Source organism: Aphidius gifuensis, linkage group LG5 (assembly GCF_014905175.1).
Source record: "Aphidius gifuensis isolate YNYX2018 linkage group LG5, ASM1490517v1, whole genome shotgun sequence".
In the NCBI taxonomy this organism is placed as follows: Eukaryota; Metazoa; Arthropoda; class Insecta; order Hymenoptera; family Braconidae; genus Aphidius; species Aphidius gifuensis.
In genome coordinates this window covers 2,305,777-2,329,068 of record NC_057792.1, presented here as the reverse complement: position 1 = coordinate 2,329,068, position 23,292 = coordinate 2,305,777, and the positions used below count along the sequence as shown (strand labels likewise).

General features: G+C 22.5%; 2 protein-coding genes across 2 annotated transcripts in view; both read right to left on the bottom strand.

Moving 5' to 3' along the window:
• The window catches only part of LOC122856843, a 30,269-nt gene extending 9,531 nt beyond the window's left edge, over nt 1-20,738 (bottom strand). The window contains exons 1-4 of the mRNA XM_044158707.1: nt 19,987-20,738; nt 9,393-9,453; nt 7,351-7,826; nt 4,170-4,304 (exon numbers count right to left, since the gene is read on the bottom strand). Coding sequence (XP_044014642.1) covers nt 4,170-4,304; nt 7,351-7,814 — 599 coding nt within the window. The 5' untranslated portion in view covers nt 7,815-7,826; nt 9,393-9,453; nt 19,987-20,738. The remainder of the gene's footprint in view (nt 1-4,169; nt 4,305-7,350; nt 7,827-9,392; nt 9,454-19,986) is intronic.
• Nucleotides 20,739-21,432: 694 nt separating this feature from the next.
• Nucleotides 21,433-23,257, bottom strand: LOC122856887 (myosin regulatory light chain sqh). The gene is made up of 4 exons (XM_044158775.1): nt 23,166-23,257; nt 22,187-22,383; nt 21,880-22,093; nt 21,433-21,800 (listed from the first exon to the last, which is right to left on the bottom strand). Exons 2-4 carry the CDS (start codon nt 22,374-22,376, stop codon nt 21,680-21,682), a joined length of 525 nt encoding a protein of 174 aa, XP_044014710.1. The 5' UTR covers nt 22,377-22,383; nt 23,166-23,257; the 3' UTR covers nt 21,433-21,679.
• Nucleotides 23,258-23,292: the final 35 nt, after the last annotated feature.

Below are 23,292 nucleotides of genomic sequence, written 5' to 3'. Positions count from 1 at the left end.
GAAAAGTTATCCAATTAAATTGCAAAATATTTGACCTACATTTTTAAAATACATTTTTGGAAAATGAATTTTTTATTTTTTATATATCAAATGATTTTACAAGTATATAATAAATTTTTAAATTTAATTAATAATTAAAACTTGTGCTATTTATTTATAAAATTTATTGAATTTTTTAATTTTTCATATTATTATTTATTTATAATTCATTTTCTCATCATTTACTTTTCATTTAATCTGACGTCATTTTAACAAACACACACAAATTAAAACACCTCGTTAGACCTTGAGTCTGTGACATCATCCAGACACCAACAGATTGCCACACCAAGACATACAAATATTTAAATAACATGTGTATATTATAAATGCTTTAAAAGTCAGATACATATGAGTTTTTTTATTATTATTTTTTTGGTACGACGCAATGATGCTATTTTTGTATAATTATACACAACATTTTTCATTCTCAATTGCATTTTGTAAATAAATTTTTTTTATATTTTCTTTATTCAGCCATCAATATGCAATTTTATAATGATTAAAAATAAAATTACAACTGTCAATATTGACGTTTCGAACATTAACCAATTAAAATAAAAATCCATGAATTTAATTTAATTATTTTTAATTTAATTAACTGATTAATAAGTATTTTTTTATTGTTATTATTCATTGGAGTAAAAAAATATTATATTATATTTAAGTTTAAATTGTATTTTATGCTTTTTTTTGTATTTAAAAAAACTGTATCGTGCTAAATTACATTTTAAATTTACGATACAGTAATTAAACACATGTTTTTTAAATAAAAGTAATTAGCAAAGTAAAATTTTAAAAATAAAATGGATAATTAAAGAGGCATGTTTATGATTTAAATCATAAGGCATGTATATTTTTTTTTTAAATGAATTGTTTTATTATCGTATCGATTTTATCGGAGCAAAAAGATCGCAAGGTGGACGGGAGGATGCTAGTGAAACGTATGTGTCAAGATGGCGGGTAACCATAGCAACATCAGGGAAACCGGCGTAATTTAATTCTCTTTTTATATATAAAAAAAAAATGATATAAAAATTCTATATCAATATTAAACTATACATGAAACAAAAAATAAAACAAATTTTTATCTTGAACAACTACCAAAAAAAAAAAAATTACTGAGTAAACAATTAAGTAGATAAACACTGTGTTGCTCAGACATGATTTTATCATGAAATTAACTATTAAAATAATCATTAAAATAAATTAACTAAAAAGACAATTATTTAATTGGTAAAATTGGATCTAAGTAGTAGATCATTCGAGGAATTTATAACACTCATTTTTTTTTCCTTCAGTCTATTAAAAATAATAACAAAAATAAAAATGCAATTAACTTTTTGAGTTAAAAAATAATTCACCATGAAAATTAAAAATACCTCGAACAATTTAAAATAAAAAAAAATGACTTGATATAATTTTTTTATCATAAAGCTATTTTAAAGATTATATTCTAAAAATTTTATAATAATTTTTTTTTCTTTTTATCATTGTTACAGAAAGAAGAATGTCTCGACCGAAAAAAGGACAACAAAAAAAAATTAAGGTAAAATTCCATCCAGGTATATCTCTGCTTCAAAATAAACTGACTTGAAAATTGCCCAATAAACTTCAACATTTTGGAGTAAATTTAATAGTTAATATAAATAATATTACCTTTATTATTTTTCTTTGTTATTTAATCCAAATAATATATCCAGATAAATTTAAATAATATAACACACACTGTAGTAATTAATCACACCTTATCTTACAAAATTTCGAAAAAAAAAAAAAAAATTATTATTCACTGATTTAATAGTATATGCACAGTGTGATATCGGTTAATTTATTTTCACGTTATTTTCCCGCGATGTTACCAATATAAATCAACAGAATAGAGTCTACTTTTGTAACAAGTAGAAAAAAAAAAAAAAAAGATGCTGGATAAATTCCAATCAGGGTTGGTAGAGAGAGGGAGAATAAAATTCAAGGGGACAAGGGTTGGAAGACACATAAATAGAAAAATAAAATATAAAAAAATTTCGATTATAAATATACCAAATAAATAATCAATTAATTTATAAATAAAATATAAAAAATAATTGAATAATAATTATAGAAATTTGTTAATTAACTTAAACACAGTGGATAATTTCTTTTTTTTTTTTTTTGATAAAATTATATTTGCGGATGTATCAATGGGGTCTAAATAAGACTGTCAGGCCGAAACCGGGCTTGACTCGACTAAATGTCGAGACCCACAAGTTTTACGTTTGTACCCCCCTTCTCCCCATTTACCCCACCAACCCCCTTGATTGCCCACTGTGAGTATCCCTCTCTAACATTTATTCGTACAATCTACCACGCCTGTTGTTATATGAATGTGGTAGTATGACTTTTTTTATTTTATTATTATTATTATTAATCTCTCTCTCTCTCTCTCTCCTCTCTTATAATGCCGGTCGAATATAACCGACTACAACCGAATACAATACGCATGCGTATTTTTATTTATTTATATTATTTATTTAATAATTTAATTATTGAAAAAAAAAAAAAAAAATGCAATTTTATCTAGTTTTATGGAGTTGAAGTGTTTGCTATTTAATTTATTTTTTATTCCAGAAAAAATAGGTAAATAATAGCTTTATAGAAATAGAAATAGATATAAATTTGAAAATAATATTAAATTTTATTTTTTTTTCAGTGATACATCTTTCCATGTGACCTAGTTTTTTTTTTTTTTATTTTTATTTATTTATTATATTATTTTATAATATTCAAGGTTTTGTGATAAAATTTATTTTTGTAAAATCGCTTGTCGCGAGTAAGTGGGGTTTTTTATTTTATTTTTATCAAATCACGCACTAATGTGAATTCTTGAGTATTTATTTTTATACGTCAGATAAAAAAGTCAATTTAAAAAATTAATTTTTTATCAATCAGTCGATTATTGTCTATACTAAAATTTTTTTAAATTATTTCTATAGCACGTGTAGAGATTTGCATGAAAAAAACATTCATAATATGATTTCTAATTATAACCACAGCTCTTTAAAAAAAAAATCCAACCCTATTAGCGAAAAAAGCTCAAAAAATACCATATAAAAGTAAAATTATTAATCCAAAAAAAAATATAAATAAAAAAAATATAGAGTAAAGTCTTTAGCAACATTTATTATGTTGTTGACGTCACCCTGACACACCTAGTGCCGAAAATAACAATAGTCCCACCACACGCAACATATTAAATTAAAATAATCATAAAGATTCCAAAGTACAAAAAATATTTAATCGATTAGCCATAACGACAACCATAAATAGTTGTCAACAAAAATAGTCGAGTCACTCTTCTGCAAATACTTGTTATTTTTTATCAAGTATAAAAAACAATCAAAATACGTAAAGAAAATTGCAAACGTTCATAGTATAAGCCAGACGTTAGATGGATGAGATAATTATATATATATATTTTTTTTATTCAATCTCTGCAGTTTTATGATTCTACCGAGTCGTAAGTTGTGTTTTTCTGAGTATCAAAACGTCTGTTGGTTTGTTGCACCGACCCATTTTGAATAATTTTATACACTATATAGACACAAAAACGTGATGAACATATGTGCCAGATATTATATTATTCAGGCTTATATATAAGGCTACATATAAAATAATAATAGAAATAACCCAAAGATAAATAGCAAATAAAAAAAAATAAAAAATAATAAAAAGAGATGCTTGTAATGATTTTTAAGGGGAAAATAATACAAGACATTATTATACGCATTTGAAACACGAAGGCAACGAGTCATTAACGGGATCAAGAGTGATAATGAATTGACATGCTAAAAAGATGACTCTTGCAAGGTCTTTTCATATGTATATTCATTTTATTTTTTTATATACATGTGGGTGGTATATAGTTATCACATTCATTCATAACATTTAAACGTAATAAAAAAAATTAAAAAATTATTATTTATTATTGTTATTGTTATTATTTTGTCGTATAAGTAATGAGAGATTTTATTATTACGCTTTTTAAAATGTAATTTATATGAATTATTATTTTTTAAATTACTTGGATAAATTTTCTGTAAATTGCTCTTTTAAATAAGGTGAATTTGATTTTTTTTTTGTCAACTTACTCTGTGTCAGGAACTGGAATCATTGGTAATCGACCATTATGGTCAAGGAAGTGATTAATTTCCGGCTCTTCCTGTACCGGAGTTTCGTAAACTAGTGTCTCTACCATGGATCCTTTGCTCGAGCCAAATGAAACCCTGAAAAAAATTATTATTGCGAATATTATGAAAATATAAATATAGATGATAATAGACAAAAATAATAATAAGTTGTTTTAGAAATAATGATTAATAGCAGGTCGTAAAATAAATATAGTTTATTGCACAATTGTTGCTACAATGTAACATGTTTATTGCGACGAAAAAAAAAAGTAAAATAACATGCAGGTTGGTAAAACAATACCACACAAAAATACGATAGTTAAACCTCAATTTATATTATAAAATATTACTTGAAAAGTTATTAAAATTTAAAACCACAATGGTTATAAATAATTATAGAAATTTTATTGTAAAATTATATAATTTTAATTTAAAAAGTTGGCGGCTTTTTTTGTTCAAGTAACATTTTACCGACCGAGTTAAAAAGTTCTATGGAATACCACCAGAAAGAACTACTAACAATGAAAATTTTGAAATTTAAATAAATATAAATAAATAAATATTTATCGAATAAATTCAAGGATAATCATAATGAAATAATTAAAATGAAAAAATAAAATAATTTCAATCCATTCTAATTGACTCAAACAATATAAAAATATAAATAAAAAATAATAAAAAAATTTTTTCCTGTTTAAAAATAAATAAATAATAACATGGATTATTTTATCAAAAGCACTTTGCAAATAAAAGATAAATTTTATCTAATTTTCTATTGATAAAAAAAAAGCCATATCTTCACTCGGTATGATTAACTGATTAGGAAAATTTGCAGTTAAATTATACAGTCAATTGAGAATAATAAATAATAAAAATAAAAAAAAGTTAAAGATATGTTATTTGCTAAAGGCAAAGTGAATTTTCAAGGTGAAAAATACCAGACGTATAAGTTGGATGGTTTGGTTAGGGGTAGGTCGGGGTCGAGGCCGGCAAACTGCAATTCTATCGATCTCTCTGGGATTAACTTTTAAAAAAAAAATATAATATTAAAAATGTTCAAGTATTTTTTGATTTTTTAATAAATATAAATAAAAAGTATTGGGTAGGAAAAACCTGAGGCGATGATGGTATCTCTCAGGAGGGTCTGATTGCAGTCTGTACTTTGTTGGGTCAGTAGGCGAGTCAAATACTCATTTAAACGTTTTTTTTTTATTTTTCATTTATATACCCAAGACTATAAACACCAGAAAAATAAATAAAATATAATTAAATATTCAAGTTTAAATGTATATATATGTATTTTACATTATTTCATTTTTAACTTGTTCGCAAGTATAATGGGACTGAGAGAGAAGAAAGAGAGAGAAAGAGAGAGCTTACACAAGGTGCATGAATCTTCGATGGGATCAGTTGAATACTCCGTAATTGTAAGTAAATATATTTTTTTTTTTAAATTAATATCAAGAAAATAAAAATATATATATATTGAAATTGAAAAAAAAAAAAAAATTATTTCAATACAAAGATTAATAAGAGTGTATATGTAAAAAATATAAAAAAATTATTTTAATGAATATAGGATATAGATAATTAATTTAATCATTGATATAAATATATAGCAAAAAAAAAAAAAAATGAATTTCTTTCATGGAAATAAAACTGTACTTAGGAGGAAAAAAATTTTTTTAAATTCAAAAAAATAATATAAATACAAAGATGAATTAAAGATTGGAATTTTTATATTTAATTTCAATGAATATATATTATTGATAGCTAATTGAATCATTGATATAAATAAAATTTAAAATAAATAATAAAGGCTCTATATTTAACAGAATAATATTTTGAAAATTATTCTGCAGCTATAAATAGAAAATGTACCTGGGGTATGTGTCTGTACACCTACGATAAGCATTAAAAAGTAGACACGTTTTGTAGCTCAAAGGTATATACAAAAGAAATGAGAGAGAAAAATTTTTCAAATAGAAAAAATAATAAATAAGTAAAATGGATATTACGCCCAAGTAAAAGTATTTACGACAGCTCAAATACACCATGAAAATGATATAATTATAATTATCTGTGTGGGCGATACGTAAGAAAATATAATAATTCAGTTCAAAACCTTCAATGATTTATGTACTACAATTATTTTGATACATTGTTCCATTGTTTTCTCTCTCATAACTTTTTTTTTATTTTTTATAATTTCTATTGATGATCCAGTTCAACAATTCTAATGTAATAAAAAAATATAAATTACATTTATACATTTCTCAATGACGCAACAACAACGAGACAAACAATTTCAGTATTTTTTTTTTATTATTAAATAAAAAGTAAAAAAATATAAATATATATTTTCAAGGTTCTTTGAGGACAAACAAATAATTTTTTTTTATAAAAGTAAATGATGTAATTTAAGTGAAAAAAATAATAAAATTTAATTTAAAATAATAAAAAACATTTATTTGTATTCTTTATATAATTCTTGGATAAAAACGATGAAAAAATATATTTATATAAATAAAATTTAAATAAAAAATAAAAAGTTATAAAACAAAAAAAAGTGGGATACTATTTTAAAGTGCCTTGACAGTGAGGCATTCTTTTACGATGTTTCGTAGTGTGATTCACACTGGTATGTGAAATCAAAGTTGCGTAATTTTTATATTTTACAATACCTCATTATACTAGTTAAAACAAAAAAAAAAAACAATTCATTTACCAAAAAAAATTGTAATTTAAAAACCTAAAATTTATTTTTATCAATAAGCCATTAAAATTTTATTTACATTCAAGGACGTATCTAAAAAAAAACTAATCAAAATTTAATTTTAACTATAATGAAAAAAAAAAACAAAAATAAATAATCTATTTAAAAAAATATAAAAATAATTATTCAATCAGTTGAATAAGTTTTTTTTAAAAACGGTAAAATCATTTTTTTTTAAAACAAGATAAATGAGAAATTAATTTGTCATTAAAGATGTTAAAATTATCCAAAAAATAATAATATAAATAAATTTTTTTCCAACAAATTAATAATTAAAATTCTCTAGTAATTAAAAATTTATTAATAGAGCAATAAAACAGTCCTAAATTGTAATTAAAAAAAAATAGTAAAAGTAAAAATATTTACCTTTTGAGATTAGCATGTTTAGCACCATTAGCAATTTTAGATTTTCTATCACTACCACCACCAGTACTTGCTTCACTATTAATACTATGAAGACTATCATCCTTAGTAACTCTTGATGTATGTAAAGTTGATTTTCTTGGTGTTGCTGTTGTTATTATTGTCGTACCATTATGCTTTGGACTATGATTATTAATATCATTTTTTTTACAATTATTATCATGGCTATTATCAATATTTTTTAATGGTAATGTTGTCGTAATCATCATTGATGATGTACCAGAATTTTTATTAACTTCAATAGTACGTCTTGGTTGCATTATTGTTGTTGTATTTATTATTCCATTTCTTATTATTTGACCATTATTATTATTACGATTTTGTAAACGTGATAAACGATTGTATGCTTGATTATGAGTTTCACCTGGTGGAGGTTTGTCCCCCGTTGGTAGCATGTACGAAAGCATTTTTTAATTTATCTGAAAAAAAAAAAAAAAAACAAACAAATTACATCAGAGAAAAATAAATATATATATATAAAATTTTTTTTTTTTCAATTATTTGATAATGCACTTAATCGATTAAAATTTTAATCGATGTTATTTTTAAATATAATAATTATTTTTTGTTTATTTAAAAAAAAAAATACTTTATGAAAAATTGATCGATAACAATCATGGCTATTTTACAGTTAATATCCGGCATGATTTGATCCAATGAAAATTAAAAAAAAAAAAAAAAAACTTATTGTGCTCAATCATGCATAAAAAGCTTTGAAAAAAAAAAAAAAATTTAATTTTTTTTCTGTCGTCGTTCATCATTGTGAACAATATAAATTATATTTTCTATACAGGTCGATACACCTTGGCATTTAATTTATTTTTATATTTAACCATGATATTGTTAACAATTTATTTATGCAATACACAGTTTAAATAATAATTAAATTAAATTAGTTGTTTATAAATAAACCGTGACAAAATTGTTGACTCAAATCAATTAATAAAATAACAATAATAATACTCATAAATAAATAAAGCTATAAATCATATAAAAAAATAATTTTAAAATAAGTTTTTACTTGTAAATTATTTTTTTTTAATATAAATTTTATTACTATTACAAGTGCTATTTTTTAAATCTACTTGTTTGTTTATTTTTGTATTTTTTTCATACTGAATATATGTAAATAAATCTCATTGACGAAATATCAACTGCGTGTCATATTTCGTGGCGCAATTATCTTGTGGTACATATACTAGGTACTTTGTGTCACGTGATGACACTGTATATATATATTTAATAAATAAATAAATAATATTACATGATAGTATATGTATTTAAAAAACACTGTGATATAATGTAAATGATGTTAATGTATACCGGGAAAGTACTGAGAGCATTTGTGACTGCCAAAACGTTGACAAGTATCAACTAAAATATTCTGACACTGTGACGCAGAAATTTATATTCAAGCCAATTTTAACACACACGCGAATGTTTAAATATCATTTACATAGCTGCAATTTATTTACACATATATAGATAATATTTTAAGACACTATTAACAATTTTTATTTAATTTTTTCCTTATTGAAATTATGTAGAAATAAAAGTATAAAACAATCGAAATTAATTTCTAATTGTTATGCTTTTTCGAAATTAATTTCTACTTGTTGTATTTTTTCGAAATTAATTTCTACTTGTTGTATTTTTTTTGAAATTAATTTCTACTTGTTGTATTTTTTCGAAATTAATTTCTACTTGTTATATTTTTTTAAAATTAATTTGATTAACTGTTTAGTTTTTATTTTTCATTTTGGATTGTTTTGATAAAGTGATTTGGCGGTTAAAGCAATATTATTCATCCGATAAAGAAAAAAAAAAAAAAAATGGGAGAATAGCCAGATACACCAGAAGATGATGATTAATTTTTGCATTTATATTTAATATGACTTCTCTGTGTGTTCTAGATTTGGTTAAATTTTATTTAAAACATTTTGACCACATTGCCTAAATATTTTTAAATTTATTATTATACTTACGTATATTTTTTATACTCGTTTTGCATTCCAGTGAATTTTTATTGATCAGCATTACATGCATCTAGAAAACAAAAAAAAAAAAACAAAATTATTTATTTATAAATATTTTTAAATATATAATTATTATTTTGTATAGAGTATTTTCTTTTTTTTTTTTTTTGACATGAAAAGCCAGTTGTAAGGATTAAAAACATAGAGAGTTTGAACTCCAAGTCTGATAGGGTCAATGTTTTTTCAATGAGACGGTTTTTAAAAGATAAAAAAAGTAAAAAAACATTTTCCTTTTATGTAATTTTATGTAAAGGTAAAAAATACATGGAAAAGTCTAAATAAAAAGTCGGAAAGATTCAAGTAAATCTTCTTGAATAGCTACCTATTTTTTTTTATTTTTTTTTTATTATTATTTCACAAACAGGTGACATGTGTAAACACAGCTTCGTGAAAACTTTAAAAAAGAAAAAAAAAAGGGGTTGATTGACATTTTAGCTTAAATAAACAGCCATTTTTATAAAAAGAAAAATTTAGCTAAAGTAGTTCAAGAGTTTTTAAATAGTAACAATTTGTTTTTTAATTTAAATAAAAAAAACAATTTATAAAAATTATAATAAATTATAAATCATCAAATGAAAAATTATCAATAATATTACAGTATAAAAAAAAAAATTATTTTATTTGAAGTTGATGAATAAAACTGACATCAAAGCAATCTTCAAAGTGCGTCTGTACCGACACTCTGGCATCGTGATTATTCAAATGATGCAACGCATTGCACTTGAATGAAAATCCCCCCCCCCCCCCCCCGAGTATTTTAAATTGATAAATTTGCATTAAATGACCTGTACAATAAATTCACCCATACTTTTAAACAACTCAAATAAATCTTCCAATCAAAATAGTTTAAATAAAAAAATAACAAAAAAAAAAAATGTATTTTCAAGTTTTAAATGTTCACAATGATAAAACACATGGATAAATAAAAAAAAAAAAAAATTCTTAAATGAATAATAATAATATAAGACAAGTATGAAATATCTACTCGACATACATAAAGAAAAATACAATTATATACAAACAGATCTCTCAACTCACAACTTAATTCATCACAAGTAGAAATAGCAATGACGAATATCTTGTAATTTTTTTTTCTTTATTTTTTATTATTATTTATAATTATTATTATTATTTAAATAGTATGTGATGAATTATATTTAACCTAAATTTTAAAAAATTTTGCAAATATTGATCTAATAATATTTTTCAAGTATTATCATAATATTTACATTGCAATCGAAATCACGCAAGACAATTTATAAGATGATATAATTTGTGCAGAAATGTGTCTTTTTTTTATGTCTTTTTTATTTTTATTATACGTGATATTTAATTTTACACATGACTTGCATGTTAATGTGAAATAAAATATATAATTTGTTTATTAATTTGCCTAATCGTTTTTTCAATTTATATATTTACTTGTGTTAAATGAAAAATTATGACGTTAATATTGCTTAAAGTATTTTATAATTTGTTTGATTTATTTTATTTTGCATATTTTTATTTTTAAAAATTAACAGATTGTTATTTTATCACGTACTTTGTATAGACTTGAAGGTCATATGATGTAATTCGAATGAATAAAATGGTTTTAAAGTGGTAAAATTGTTGGTGAGTCATATATAAAATAAAAAAAATTATTCTAGCAGGTATTTATAGTTAAAATAAAAATACAAGAGTCGATTAAGTTGAGAGAGGATTATTGTACGTGATAAAAAATTATTGGATTAAATATTTGAAATGATAAAAAGAAAAAAATATTAATTTGAAAGGTTGAAAGTAATAATAAACAAAAAGTGATTGATAAAAATAAAAATAACAAATTGATAATAGGTGTATGTAATATTGATGATCGATAAAACTAATGAAGAATATTTTAAGAGGGCAAAAGATTAACATCCGGTTATGCGACTTCCGGCTCGTGACTTCCTGTTAACTTTTTACTGTCAAATTTACTATAGCGCATGTTTAAATACATAATAATATTTCTAATCAATGAAAATTATTTGCAATAGATATTATACTTAAAAATACAATATTATAATTTAATTTTTATCTTTTTTTTTTATTTTTTTAGTGGTTTAATTTGACAGTGATTGATGATTGAAAATAATGAGTAAAAAATATTTTTAATAAATTTTTTTTAAAAGGTCGAAAAAGGGTGGAGTTTTAAAATGATAAAAATAAATAAATAAATGAATAATATTAATGAAATATTATCGAAAAATGGTAATATAAAATTTGTAAAATATGTGCATTGTAAATTCAATTGTTTTTTATTTTTTTTTTAATTTATAAATGAGTTTTTTATATTTTAAATTTTATTCAATTTGTCAAATGGTATTTAAATGACTTTAAAATACTTGATTTTATTATAAATATTAAAATTGAAATTTACTCTTTATATTTATTTAAATGTCAATCGTTTGATAGTAATAGTTTTATGCGAAAAAAAAATTTATTTATAAAATAGTGACGTTGTGTATCGAATTTTATGAGAAAGGTTGTTTGTCTGAAATATGTGGGATGTCTCCAGACGACAATGAAGTTATTTAAAAATAAAAAAATAATATATTTTCATTTAATAACACGGAGTATATATGAATAAATAAATAAATAAATAATCATGACATTTAAAACTGAAAAATGACAATAATATTTTACAATAAAAATAAAGAAAATATCTAATTTCGAAAAAAGCTCAAAAGAAAATTTTTCTAGAGCTTTTTTACTCTTTATTTTTATTTCAAGATTATTTTTTTATTTAAAATAAGAGGATATACCTAAATATTGAAAATATAAAATTGAAATTGATACTTAAATTTTTATTTAAAAACGAGTAAAAAAAAAACATTTTATCATGGTAAATTTGTAAAACGTTTAAAAATTATTATAATCATTTTAAAGTAGTGAATAAATATGTACAACAAATGGGTATTTTCATCTTGTTATAAATAAAAAATAAAGGGATTGTGTTAACTTGCAATACTGGAGTGCAATGAGCCATTGCATTAAGAAACTTGACTTGGATAATTAGATATCGGATATCATCCAGTCTCGTCTGGATCCGCCTTACAACAAACTCGGATCATTACATTTTATTTGAAAATAAATTTAAAAAAAAATACCAACTAAATACGCCACGCACAATTTCAAACTATTATTAAAACCATTTTATTTTTTTTTTCCTCATTCTATATATAATCTATAAATAAATTTATATATGAAAAAAAAAAAAAAAAACGATTGAATTATATATTTACTGTTTGAAATAGACCATTAGAAAGTTCATAAAAATATTTGATATATATTTTTCTAATAACTTCCAGATTTATAAATATATATTTTCATAAATAAAATTACTTTAAAATGATAACAAGATATAAAAAAATTTATTCTAGTTAAAAGTAACACGACTAAATTTATACACTCAAAATATCCGGAATATAAATTTGTAATTAATTTATTTTTCACTCGCTAATTTATATTTTTCCTCGGGATATTTTCACGGGAAAATTTTTTTTTCCGGACTTTTTTATCAAGCACATTGACCCCAGGTTATTTAGTAATTTTTTTTTCCAAAAGAAACATAATTAAAATTTATTTTCTAATCAATTATTTTATAATTAATTATAAAAATTTATAAAATTTAAAATTTACTTGGAATTATTAGAAAATTAAGTCCATTAAGATTATTAATTTTTTTTGCTTAAAAAAAAAGACTTGAAAAGAATTTTCCGATATAGAAAAAAAAATAGAAAAATTCCATATTCATAATCATAAAAGTGCAAAGATATTGTACACCCGTTACTGTCTTCCGGGTGATAATACCGTGAGACAGCATTGTAACACGTTGCTAGACATTTTTATACATTTATTATTTTTTTTTTTTCACTTTGAACTTATACATACGTCCACTAGAATATTGTCACTATTTTTTTATTTTTTTTAATATCATTTTATTCTAAATAATCCTTTTAGAATTATTTTTTTTTCTTTTATTTTCATCTTTTTCATTTAATTTTCTTTTACACGTACTCAAATTTTTATATATTATATTATTTTCAAATTATAATCCGGATTTAAAACCATACAAGAAAAATAATTCCAACGTTTTATTTTTATTCATTTTTACATATCAAATAAATAAAATAAATAAAACGTGATTAATTTTCAAAATTTCGAATACATTATCAAATTATAAATAGAATTTTATTTTTTTTTTTTATAACTCAATATAAAATATCTTTTTTTCAACAGTAAATAAATATTTTTAAATAAAAAAACAATAATTTTTAATGATCAATTATTATTTCAAACGAAAATTCAAATATTTCTATTTAAAAAAAAAAAACAAATTAAATTTTAATTAATACATATTATTAAATCAAATAAATAAATGATAATTAAACACTTGACATTTTTCTAAGCATCCTTAAGACTAAGATAGCATTTTAAATATACCAAAGTTGATACTTTAACGATGAAAAGTATCAAAGTATATATTATAAATCACAAAAACAATTTAAAAGATAAGATAAAAAAAAATGAATTTTAAAATACGATAGGTGAAGTATTTAAAGGGGTTTGTTGCACTCAAAAATGATCTTGATGAGTTGGTCTCAATGAGGCATCATCATGACACGGTAAAAAAAATAAATATACAAATACATTTGATGTGATTGCCGACGGGGAATTGGGAGTACCGTTTTGTGGCATCACGTATGTTATATTACGATTGATATTTCTATATGTAGCGGTCTTCGTCCGGCCCTAGAAAAGTGAAAGATTTCTCAACTTGTCTTGGTCATTTTTTATTTATTTATTTTTTTTTTGATGCTCTAAATCATAGCTTCAAGCTCAATACATCTGATGGAAAATTATATACACAAGAAAAATTTACAAAATATCTGCTTATTAATTTTAGATATGCTCTATTTATTGCTATAATAGTAATTTAATTTTTTTTTTTTTTCTCTATTTAAATTTTCAATTACAATTATTAATAAAATTTAAAAAAAAAAAGAAAATATTCATTTTTGATTAAATGAAAAAAGTTTTATGAGAAATTTGATAGATAAAATTCAAGTATACTTGAAAAATTGCTTGAAAGTTAAATCGATTTTAAAAATGATCATTTAAATTTACGAGACACTTGTTGATATAAAAAATAATAATATATACCAGGTATTTCAAAATAAAAAACAATAATGTTGATTGTTTAACCACAATTACGATAATAATCTGAAAAATCTGTTGGTTTTTTTTTTTTTTCATTATAATTTTTTTTTTTTCGTTAAAACCCTTGGGGTTATTCTTCCGGAAGTTAAAACGCGTGCCATCGGAATTATGGGGGACGTTAAAGGTGTGGAAAAAAAAGAAACTTACACGCGAGAATAAACAGTGAAAATAAAAAATTAAAAAATTATTATAATACGCAGGCATTTGACAAAAAGAAAAAATTATAAAAAAAAATTTCTTTTAATGATAGCTGAGTTAATTTTGGAAAAGTCTGTAAAGTAAATTAATAATACAAGTTTTTGGAATGCGGAATTAACTGGTTTTATAAAAACACGTATATGTGCCAAATGAATATATAAAAAATTTGAAAATTAAAACGTGGGTGTATTAAAGTCAATTGACAGAATAAGACGGGTTAAATGTAACCGTATCAAAAAAAATAAATAACTTATTAATCTAATTAATTATTTTATCAATTTTTTTTTTTCAACTTTTATTCGCAATAAACTCTGTCATTTTAATTACTGACCTAATAATTTATTTATCTGATGATCAGTTAAATAAATTGGAACAAAATTAAATTTATAGATAAAAAAATTAAATTTATAAAACGTTATTTATTTAAATATTGATGTTATAAATTATCAATTTATTTTTGTATATTTTATTTGGGTATTTCTACTGGGTATAAGACGTGACATATATATTCGTAAATGTATATAACACACATGTATTTATTTAATACATTTTACTGTCGCTTTAGCGCCACAGTGGGTTAGGTCAGTTGACTAAATTAGAATCTATTTTTTTTATTTCAAGTATATATATTTTTTTTTTCATTATAAAATGTGTTTAATTTGACTTCTGAATCTTTACGTATTTCTAGAAAATATTTGAAACGTTATTAAAAATTTATATGTTTATAATTGTGAATTAATTGAATTTAAAATTTAATTATTTTGTCAATTTTCATACTGGCTGTTTTTTAAAAAAAATATATCCATATGTATTTTATCTTGTTATCTCCCATAGAGTGAAACCTCTTGACAATCCCCTCGGGTAAAAAGACAAAAGAAAATTGTGAGGGTAAAACCACAATTGCATTGAGACAATCGAAATACAATCAAAGACTCAATAAACAATAGAAAAAAATTTTTCTCCAAAGCCTATTGTATTTAATAACATTTTTTTAATGCTTCAAAACACTTGTTAAAATTGAATTAAATAAATATTTCAATTTACTGTATTAATTAATTATTTCAACCCTTAATTGACTCCAAAAAAAAATAACAAAAATATAATGAAATCAATAAAAATGTGATTCGAAATATTTTTTAAATATATTTAAAGGTATTATATAAGGGATGAAATAATGGTTTAAAAAAAATTTTTTTTTCTTTATTAAAAGGATGTCGGTTTGAGGTTTGACTGCTCAAAATTAGAGATGAATATTGGGGTAAAAATTTGAAAGAATAAAATAAAAAAAAGGCGCATCGTTGGCCCCTCAATAGCAGAATGGCGTTTGCAAAGCCTGAAATGCGTCGTCGAGATATTTTACTATATACATAAAATAGATAGGTACATACATAGTTATATATATAATGTATATAATGTATATAATGGAGGGTAAAATCGATAGAACACATGCGCAGTTAAATAAATGCTATAAAAGCAGCCTATAGTCCTGGCAAAATTGGACACGAGGCGCTTTTTTTTATTTGTTTTTTTGATTTTTTATTTCTTATATAAAATTGTGACCAATAAATTTACAAAAGCTTAGAAAAGTAAATCTAACTGACTCTTGTATTGTATAATTTTAATACTCGAATAAAATTTTACATAAAAAAAAATAATATCTAAGTAGACGTTCATAATTTTTTATGATTTTTTTAATATTTCTTTGTTATTTGTTCAAAAAAAAAAACAAAAAAAATTTACACCCCTTGTAGTTGTATTTTTCACCCTTGTAATAAAATGACCATGTCTCATGAACTTTGATATTCAACTATTATTACTTTCATCATGAAAATATATAGTCGTCAAATTTTTTACTGAAAATTGAATTGAAAATTATTCCAAGTTACTTTGTTGAGAATTCAGTGAATAATTTTTTTTTTTTTTATATTTTAAAACATCAAAGATAAAATAAGTGATTAAATAAATTACGTTAATAAAAAACATGTATAGTTTTTTTTTTTTTGTTTTATATAAAATAAAAGTAAAGTTTGTTTTTTGATGAAACAGCAATTTTTCCCATTTGGCTTTAGTCTTTGTCAATCTCCCAAGGGACATTAAAAGTTTGAATACAGTTGAGTTGCAGATATAGCGTATTAAAAGGGACGATGGATAGAATTATAGTGAGAAACAGAAAAGTGATAGAAGCTTGGTAAATCGAAAGCTCTCGATGATAAACCGAGGGTTCGAAAAGTTTACTGAAAATATCACGAAAATTGGATGTCACATTGTGTGATGAGGGATTCTCCATTTGTAGAATTTTCTCTTTATTGTTCAAAAATTTATATATTAACAGAAAAAATAAAACCCAACTTTCCAAGTGTCAAAATATTTACTCCTCCAGAAAATAATCATCAGAGAATTTTTTATTAAACTGTATAATGAAATTTTTCGAATCAAAAGAATTTTAGTTTTTCATTTGAACAAAAAAAAAAAAAACGATGATATGGTTTGTGTTTGTCTGGAGATGAGAATTATAATTCCACCCCAATTGATCTGACAGGGTTGATATGTGCATGTGTGTGTTGGTTATTGAGGGGGAAAGTTGAATCGACATGCAGAAAAAGGAACAACAAAAAAAAAAAAATAGCCACATGTTCAAATTTTGAGAACATTGTACTCATTCGTATCAACCCCATGATAAATATACAAATTTACAAATTCACTAATATAAATTTATATCAAAAAATTATGAATCATTCTATTGTGACTAATAACAAATTGAATATAAATAAATTTATAATTAAATTAAATTAAAAATCAATTGAAATATTTTTTAAAAAATATTTAAAAATCTTGAAATAAATTATATCAAAAGAAAATTAATTAAACTGTATAAAAAAAATGTCATCAAACATGGTGACACAAATTTCTGTCAAATTACAATACCATCACGAAAGTAATTATCAACACGCTATAAATTAAATTTCAAAAAATTATAATAATATGATAAAAATCATGCTTAAATCGCGTTAAAGGGTCAGCAAGTTAAAAAAAAAAAAAATAGAACCTAAATAAACAATAACAAAAAAAAAGCATGCAAAATAGTATTATAGTCAAGCTTAATTGACCTGGAATTTCATGACAAAGCTGTTTCTCACATCGATAAAATAAATAAATAATATAAAAAAAAAAGGGTCATTTATATAATTTTCTTTTAAATAATTAATTTCAATTTTCAAATGATTCATCAATAATTATTTTTAATATATTCCTTATCATTTGAATTTAAATTATAATTTTATGATCGATTGTTTTAAATTACAAAATGTCGATAAATAATTTTTTCATTAAAATAACAAGTACATTTATAACAATAGAAAAATAAATTTAAAAAAATCGGTCATAGAAATCATAATGTATAAAATGATGTATGGTAAATAAATAAGGCCATAAAACATTTTTATTTTTGATTCATCTAATTGAATTTTGACAAGAGATATATAGTGAGAAGTTATAAAATAATAATAATATATTTTTCTATGTAGTGTTATAAGAAACATGTTGTTTAATGAAGAATTGAGACCTGTGCATAGGTCTACATGATGATGTGGTGTGTGACCTATTCGATATCAATTTATTTTTTTTTGTTCGTATGTTGGCAGTGAAACTAAAGTGGCAGTGATTGACTGTAATATAATGCCTGTACTATTAAATAGGTCGTACATAGTAAAGAGAATAACCAACCGGAAGTTTAAGAAAAATAAAATATTCATCACGTTATTTTACATAAAAAAAAATTAAATGTATAAAAAAATTATATTTAGAACATCTTAGGTTATTTTTTTTGTTTTTTTTTTTTAGATTATTTGCCTTAATTTATATTCTACTTAAAAATTTTTTTTCACTTGGTTCATTACCTTTTAAAAATAAGAACAAAGATATTTTTGTTTATATTTTTTTTTTGTTTCGAATTTATATATGAGATTTTACAGTTGAAAAAATAATTATAATTTTTTCAATGTGGAGAAAGATGACTCTGTTTTTATGAAAAATAAATATATATTTTTTTTGTAAAGAAAATAATAATTATCATTAACTTTATGACAATAAAAAGATATTAATGTTTTTTTTTTTTTTTTAATTCATTTCTAATTATACAATGTAAGAAAAAAATTATTTTCTTAGAAATTGTAGTTAGCTAATTTATTAAAAGTTAATAATTATTTTTAAATATTTTTTTATTATTTGAGACAATAGAAAAATAAAATATTTAAAATGAGATTGAAAAGACATTAATTTCTTTGAAAATTAGGTTTTAGAAATTTTACTTTGACGTGTATAAAGGATGTTAGAAATTTTTGAAAAAAAATAAAATTGATAATAACGCATCAAGAGAAATTTAAAATTGTTGAAAAATAATTAATTTTATTGTGATACGATAAAATGACGGGTAATAAAATGTATTTCTTTACGCAGACTCGTTGGATTATATATTTATATATTTTTTTTTCTTTTGCAAAAGCTAAAAATATTAAATAACACGAGTGGAAAAAAAAAATAAAATACTGTCCTTGGCCGTTGATTTACAACTCTCAAGATAGATTGTGTCGATAGATAACAAACGACTTAATGCACCAATTAATTTATAAAATATATAATTAATTTGAAAATATCTTGAACAATTTAATTATTTACTCACTAAAAAACTGAGAAATTTATAAAAATAATTATTTAAATATTGTCATTTGTGTTTTTAATGATCGAAAAAAATTATTTCTACAAAGAAAAAAATTATTTCTCTATAGAAATAATATTCCCTGTTGAAAAATAAAGCTTTAGTTCTTTTTTAAAATATTCAAAATAATATTTTTGTTTCGTTTTAATGATCCTAGCAGTATGTCGAATGAAAATAAATAAATTAAAAACACCTGGACTCTGGTTTGTAAAAAAAAAAAATTAAAAAAATTGCGATTAATGTTGCACGAGTGCAAGTCACGTGTTTGACTTATCACTTCATCAACAGCAAACAGTATCCAAGGGCATATTCAAAAATCATTTTAAAAAAAATATAATTTAAAAAAAAAAAATACAATTAACAATAAAATTAATTAATTATTTTTACCTAAAATATTCAAAACGTTGAAGAGGTATTTATCAACTTCAATTTGATAATGTCAACACGTTGATAGTAAAAAAATCTATTATAAAACCTTTTAATATCACAAACGTAAACACAATTTAAATAAAAAATTTAAGTATTGTTTTTTTTTTCAATGAACCCTTCCAATTTAAAATAAAAAACGAAAATTAATTTCACCAAAAAAAAATATACTCCAAATAAATAAAATTTATATAGAAAAAAAAACAATCCCTGCCATTTTTAATATATTTTTTTTTATAAATTTAAAACCACTGTATAATATATATATAAGAAATTTAAATTTTTCTTTTACATATTATTAATATCACTGTTATATCCAGGGGTTGATATTTGAGGATTCTAGGTCGCTCGAAACAACCCCCTAATTTATAATCCAGCGTCCCCGGGTAATCCTCGTGTCCTCTTATCACAAAGTAATATTATTTCACAATATATATATATTTTAAAAAAATATATCAATTTAAAAATTATTAACAATAAAAAATAATTCACAAAACACTTGTTATTATTGCTTCATAATAATGAGTAAATAATAATTGTAATTATTATTTTTCATGTTATTTTTATTTTTTGTTTATTTTGTGTTTGAAGGGCTATTGAATTATTATTTTTTTTTTCAATTCAATTCAATTTCTTTTGAGTATAATGAGCAGGAGAATGAATGACACAATACCCGCACAGTACGAATGAAAAAGCAATACTGCGGTGCTTTGGGATAACGACAGTGAGGGTAAGCGCAGACGCGAGAACTGCGCGGACGACGAGGTATATACAAACACATTCACAAACCACCTTTATCCACCCACAAAAAAATGAAAATAAAATTTTCTTTTATACTGGGCAATGTTAAATTAAATAATTTTAAAAAAAATGAAGCGAAAGAATATTGTGTCTTAATTTTTAGAATCAATATGAATATATTAATTTCTCTTTGATTGGCAACAGTTGGAGTCGATTTTTTAATTAAACAATTATTTAATCGGCATATTAGGTAAACAATTAATTCATCTACTCCATTTTTCAATTACTTTTTTTTTTTCAAATTAAATTTCGATTTTTTTATCATTAAGCTAAGAGAATTTTATCGAAATTATTATACGAATTTCGACGTTACGTTTGGTTAATGTAGAGTTAAATGAAATAGAAAAATGATTAATTTTTTAACTTGATTTAGTCGAGGTAATAATTTATAACAAGACTTAGATAACGTTCAGATTATTATGATAATTGATTGTGCTAATTTGTGCTGTATTAATAAATTAAAATAAAAAAAAATTAACATAGATTAGTCATAGTAATATCTCAACGAGACTAATCAATCAACTGTACTTAAAAAAAACCAATACGAGAATTAAATAAATACCATCATAAATCGTGGCTAAAAATAAGGAATAAAAAATATAAAACAATATTGTTTTACAAATTTACTTTATTGTATCGTTTGTTAAAAACGAAATATAAAAAGGGCAAACCAAAAAAAAAAAAAAGAAAAAGAGATAGGTAAATAGATATAATATATTAGATGATAAATTTAACAAAATTTCAATCGATAACCACAATGATTACACAAATAAAAAAATGCACTCATTGGTCCATCAGCAGATCTTGTTTATAGCTGATAAAATAATTCAAAGACAAATTAATTGCCAGTTGATTATTGTTCATCTTTATCCTTGGCACCATGTTTTAAAATTCTGGTAAATTCCAGATAATCAAACATTGATCCTTTTATTGGAGCTTCACGATACATTTCATCAACATCATCATCAGTAAATCTTGATAAATTTAAAAATAAATTATCATTAATTTAAGCTCATCACAGCTGCTTTTAATATTAAAAAAATAATTAATTACCTGTCTCCCATTGTTGTTAAAAGTTCACGTAAACGTTCTTCATTAATATGACCATTATTTTCTTCATCAAAACATCCAAATGCATTTTTAATAACATCCTCTGGATCAGTACCTTGAAGACGTTCACCAAATAATGTTAAAAACATTGTAAAATTAATTGGACCTGGTGCTTCACTCATCATTCCTTCAAGATATTCATCAGTTGGATTTTTACCTTGATAAAATTATAATAATCATCAATTAATAATACTATAAACAAGATATTTTTTGGATAATAATATTGTAGGATTTTTTTTAAAATAATTACCCAATGATGCCAACATATCATGCAAATCTTCTTTATCAATAAAACCATCATGATTATGATCAATCATATTAAATGCTTCTTTAAATTCAGCAATTTGTGCTTGATCAAACATTGCAAATACATTTGATGTTGCACGTTGTGCACGTTTTTTTGTTGTTGCACGACGACCAGCTGTTTTTCTTGCTGACATTGTTGATCTAAATAATCAAATTTAATTATTTTTATATTTATTATTTCATGACAATAATAACAATTAACATGAATGTATTGTGTTTTATGATTTATGAGTAAAATATACTTGCTTGTTGAATTTAATTTTGATGTAAGGTCGTTAAACTTCAATGTTATTATTAGCAAAAAAATTTATATAAACAAAAAGAGCAAACACGAATGCTTCTTTTAAAAAAAAAAAATGACAAATGTCACAAAAGAAATGCAGACAATGAATATTTAATCACAATAAGCTGTATTTTAATTATTTTCTATTTTTTTAAATTTATTTTCTTCAAGTTTTGTTAATCATTAAATGTTAAAATTAAATATTACCAAAAATGGAATATTCAGTGTTATCAAGATAAACTTTCGAATTAGTCATACGGAATGTTTTTTTTTTTTTTTTATACAATAATATAATAATGATAATAGTAACAAAAAAAATAAGCTCCTTGTTTGGTTATTTTTTCAGGTTAAAAATTAGTAAAATTATGCAAAAAAAATTTAGAAAATAATGCTTTTTAACAACAATAATATGTTGTTGGCCTTGTTTTAATTTTTTTCAGGTAAATAAAATGTTTTTGGAGTGAGTCATGATTTTTTTTTATGGAATGTTATTAAGATATCAACAATGGCGGATGCGACATAGACTGTCAAATGTAAAAATTAATACTAAATATTTCGGGATTTTGCATAAAAAATTGATTAAATTATTGACAAATGTTGTGTTAATAAGTGTTGATGATTGTGTTTTATATGTACTCACTTTGTTGATGGTCTTGGAAGATGATAAAAATTGATAAATATTTGTAAATATTATAACAACACGTCTAAACTCGGGAATCACTCTCGCGTCACTGGCCTTTGTGTTCCAGTTTTTTTTTTTATCCAGT

Coding starts and splice junctions, on each gene's coding strand:
- LOC122856887 (XM_044158775.1), bottom strand. CDS start 22,376: ATGTCAGCAAGAAAAACAGCTGGTCGTCGTGCAACAACAAAAAAACGT. Junction 22,094..22,186: donor TGATATGTTGGCATCATTGG/GTAATTATTTTA, acceptor AATTTTATCAAG/GTAAAAATCCAACTGATGAA. Junction 21,801..21,879: donor TTAACAACAATGGGAGACAG/GTAATTAATTAT, acceptor AAATTTATCAAG/ATTTACTGATGATGATGTTG.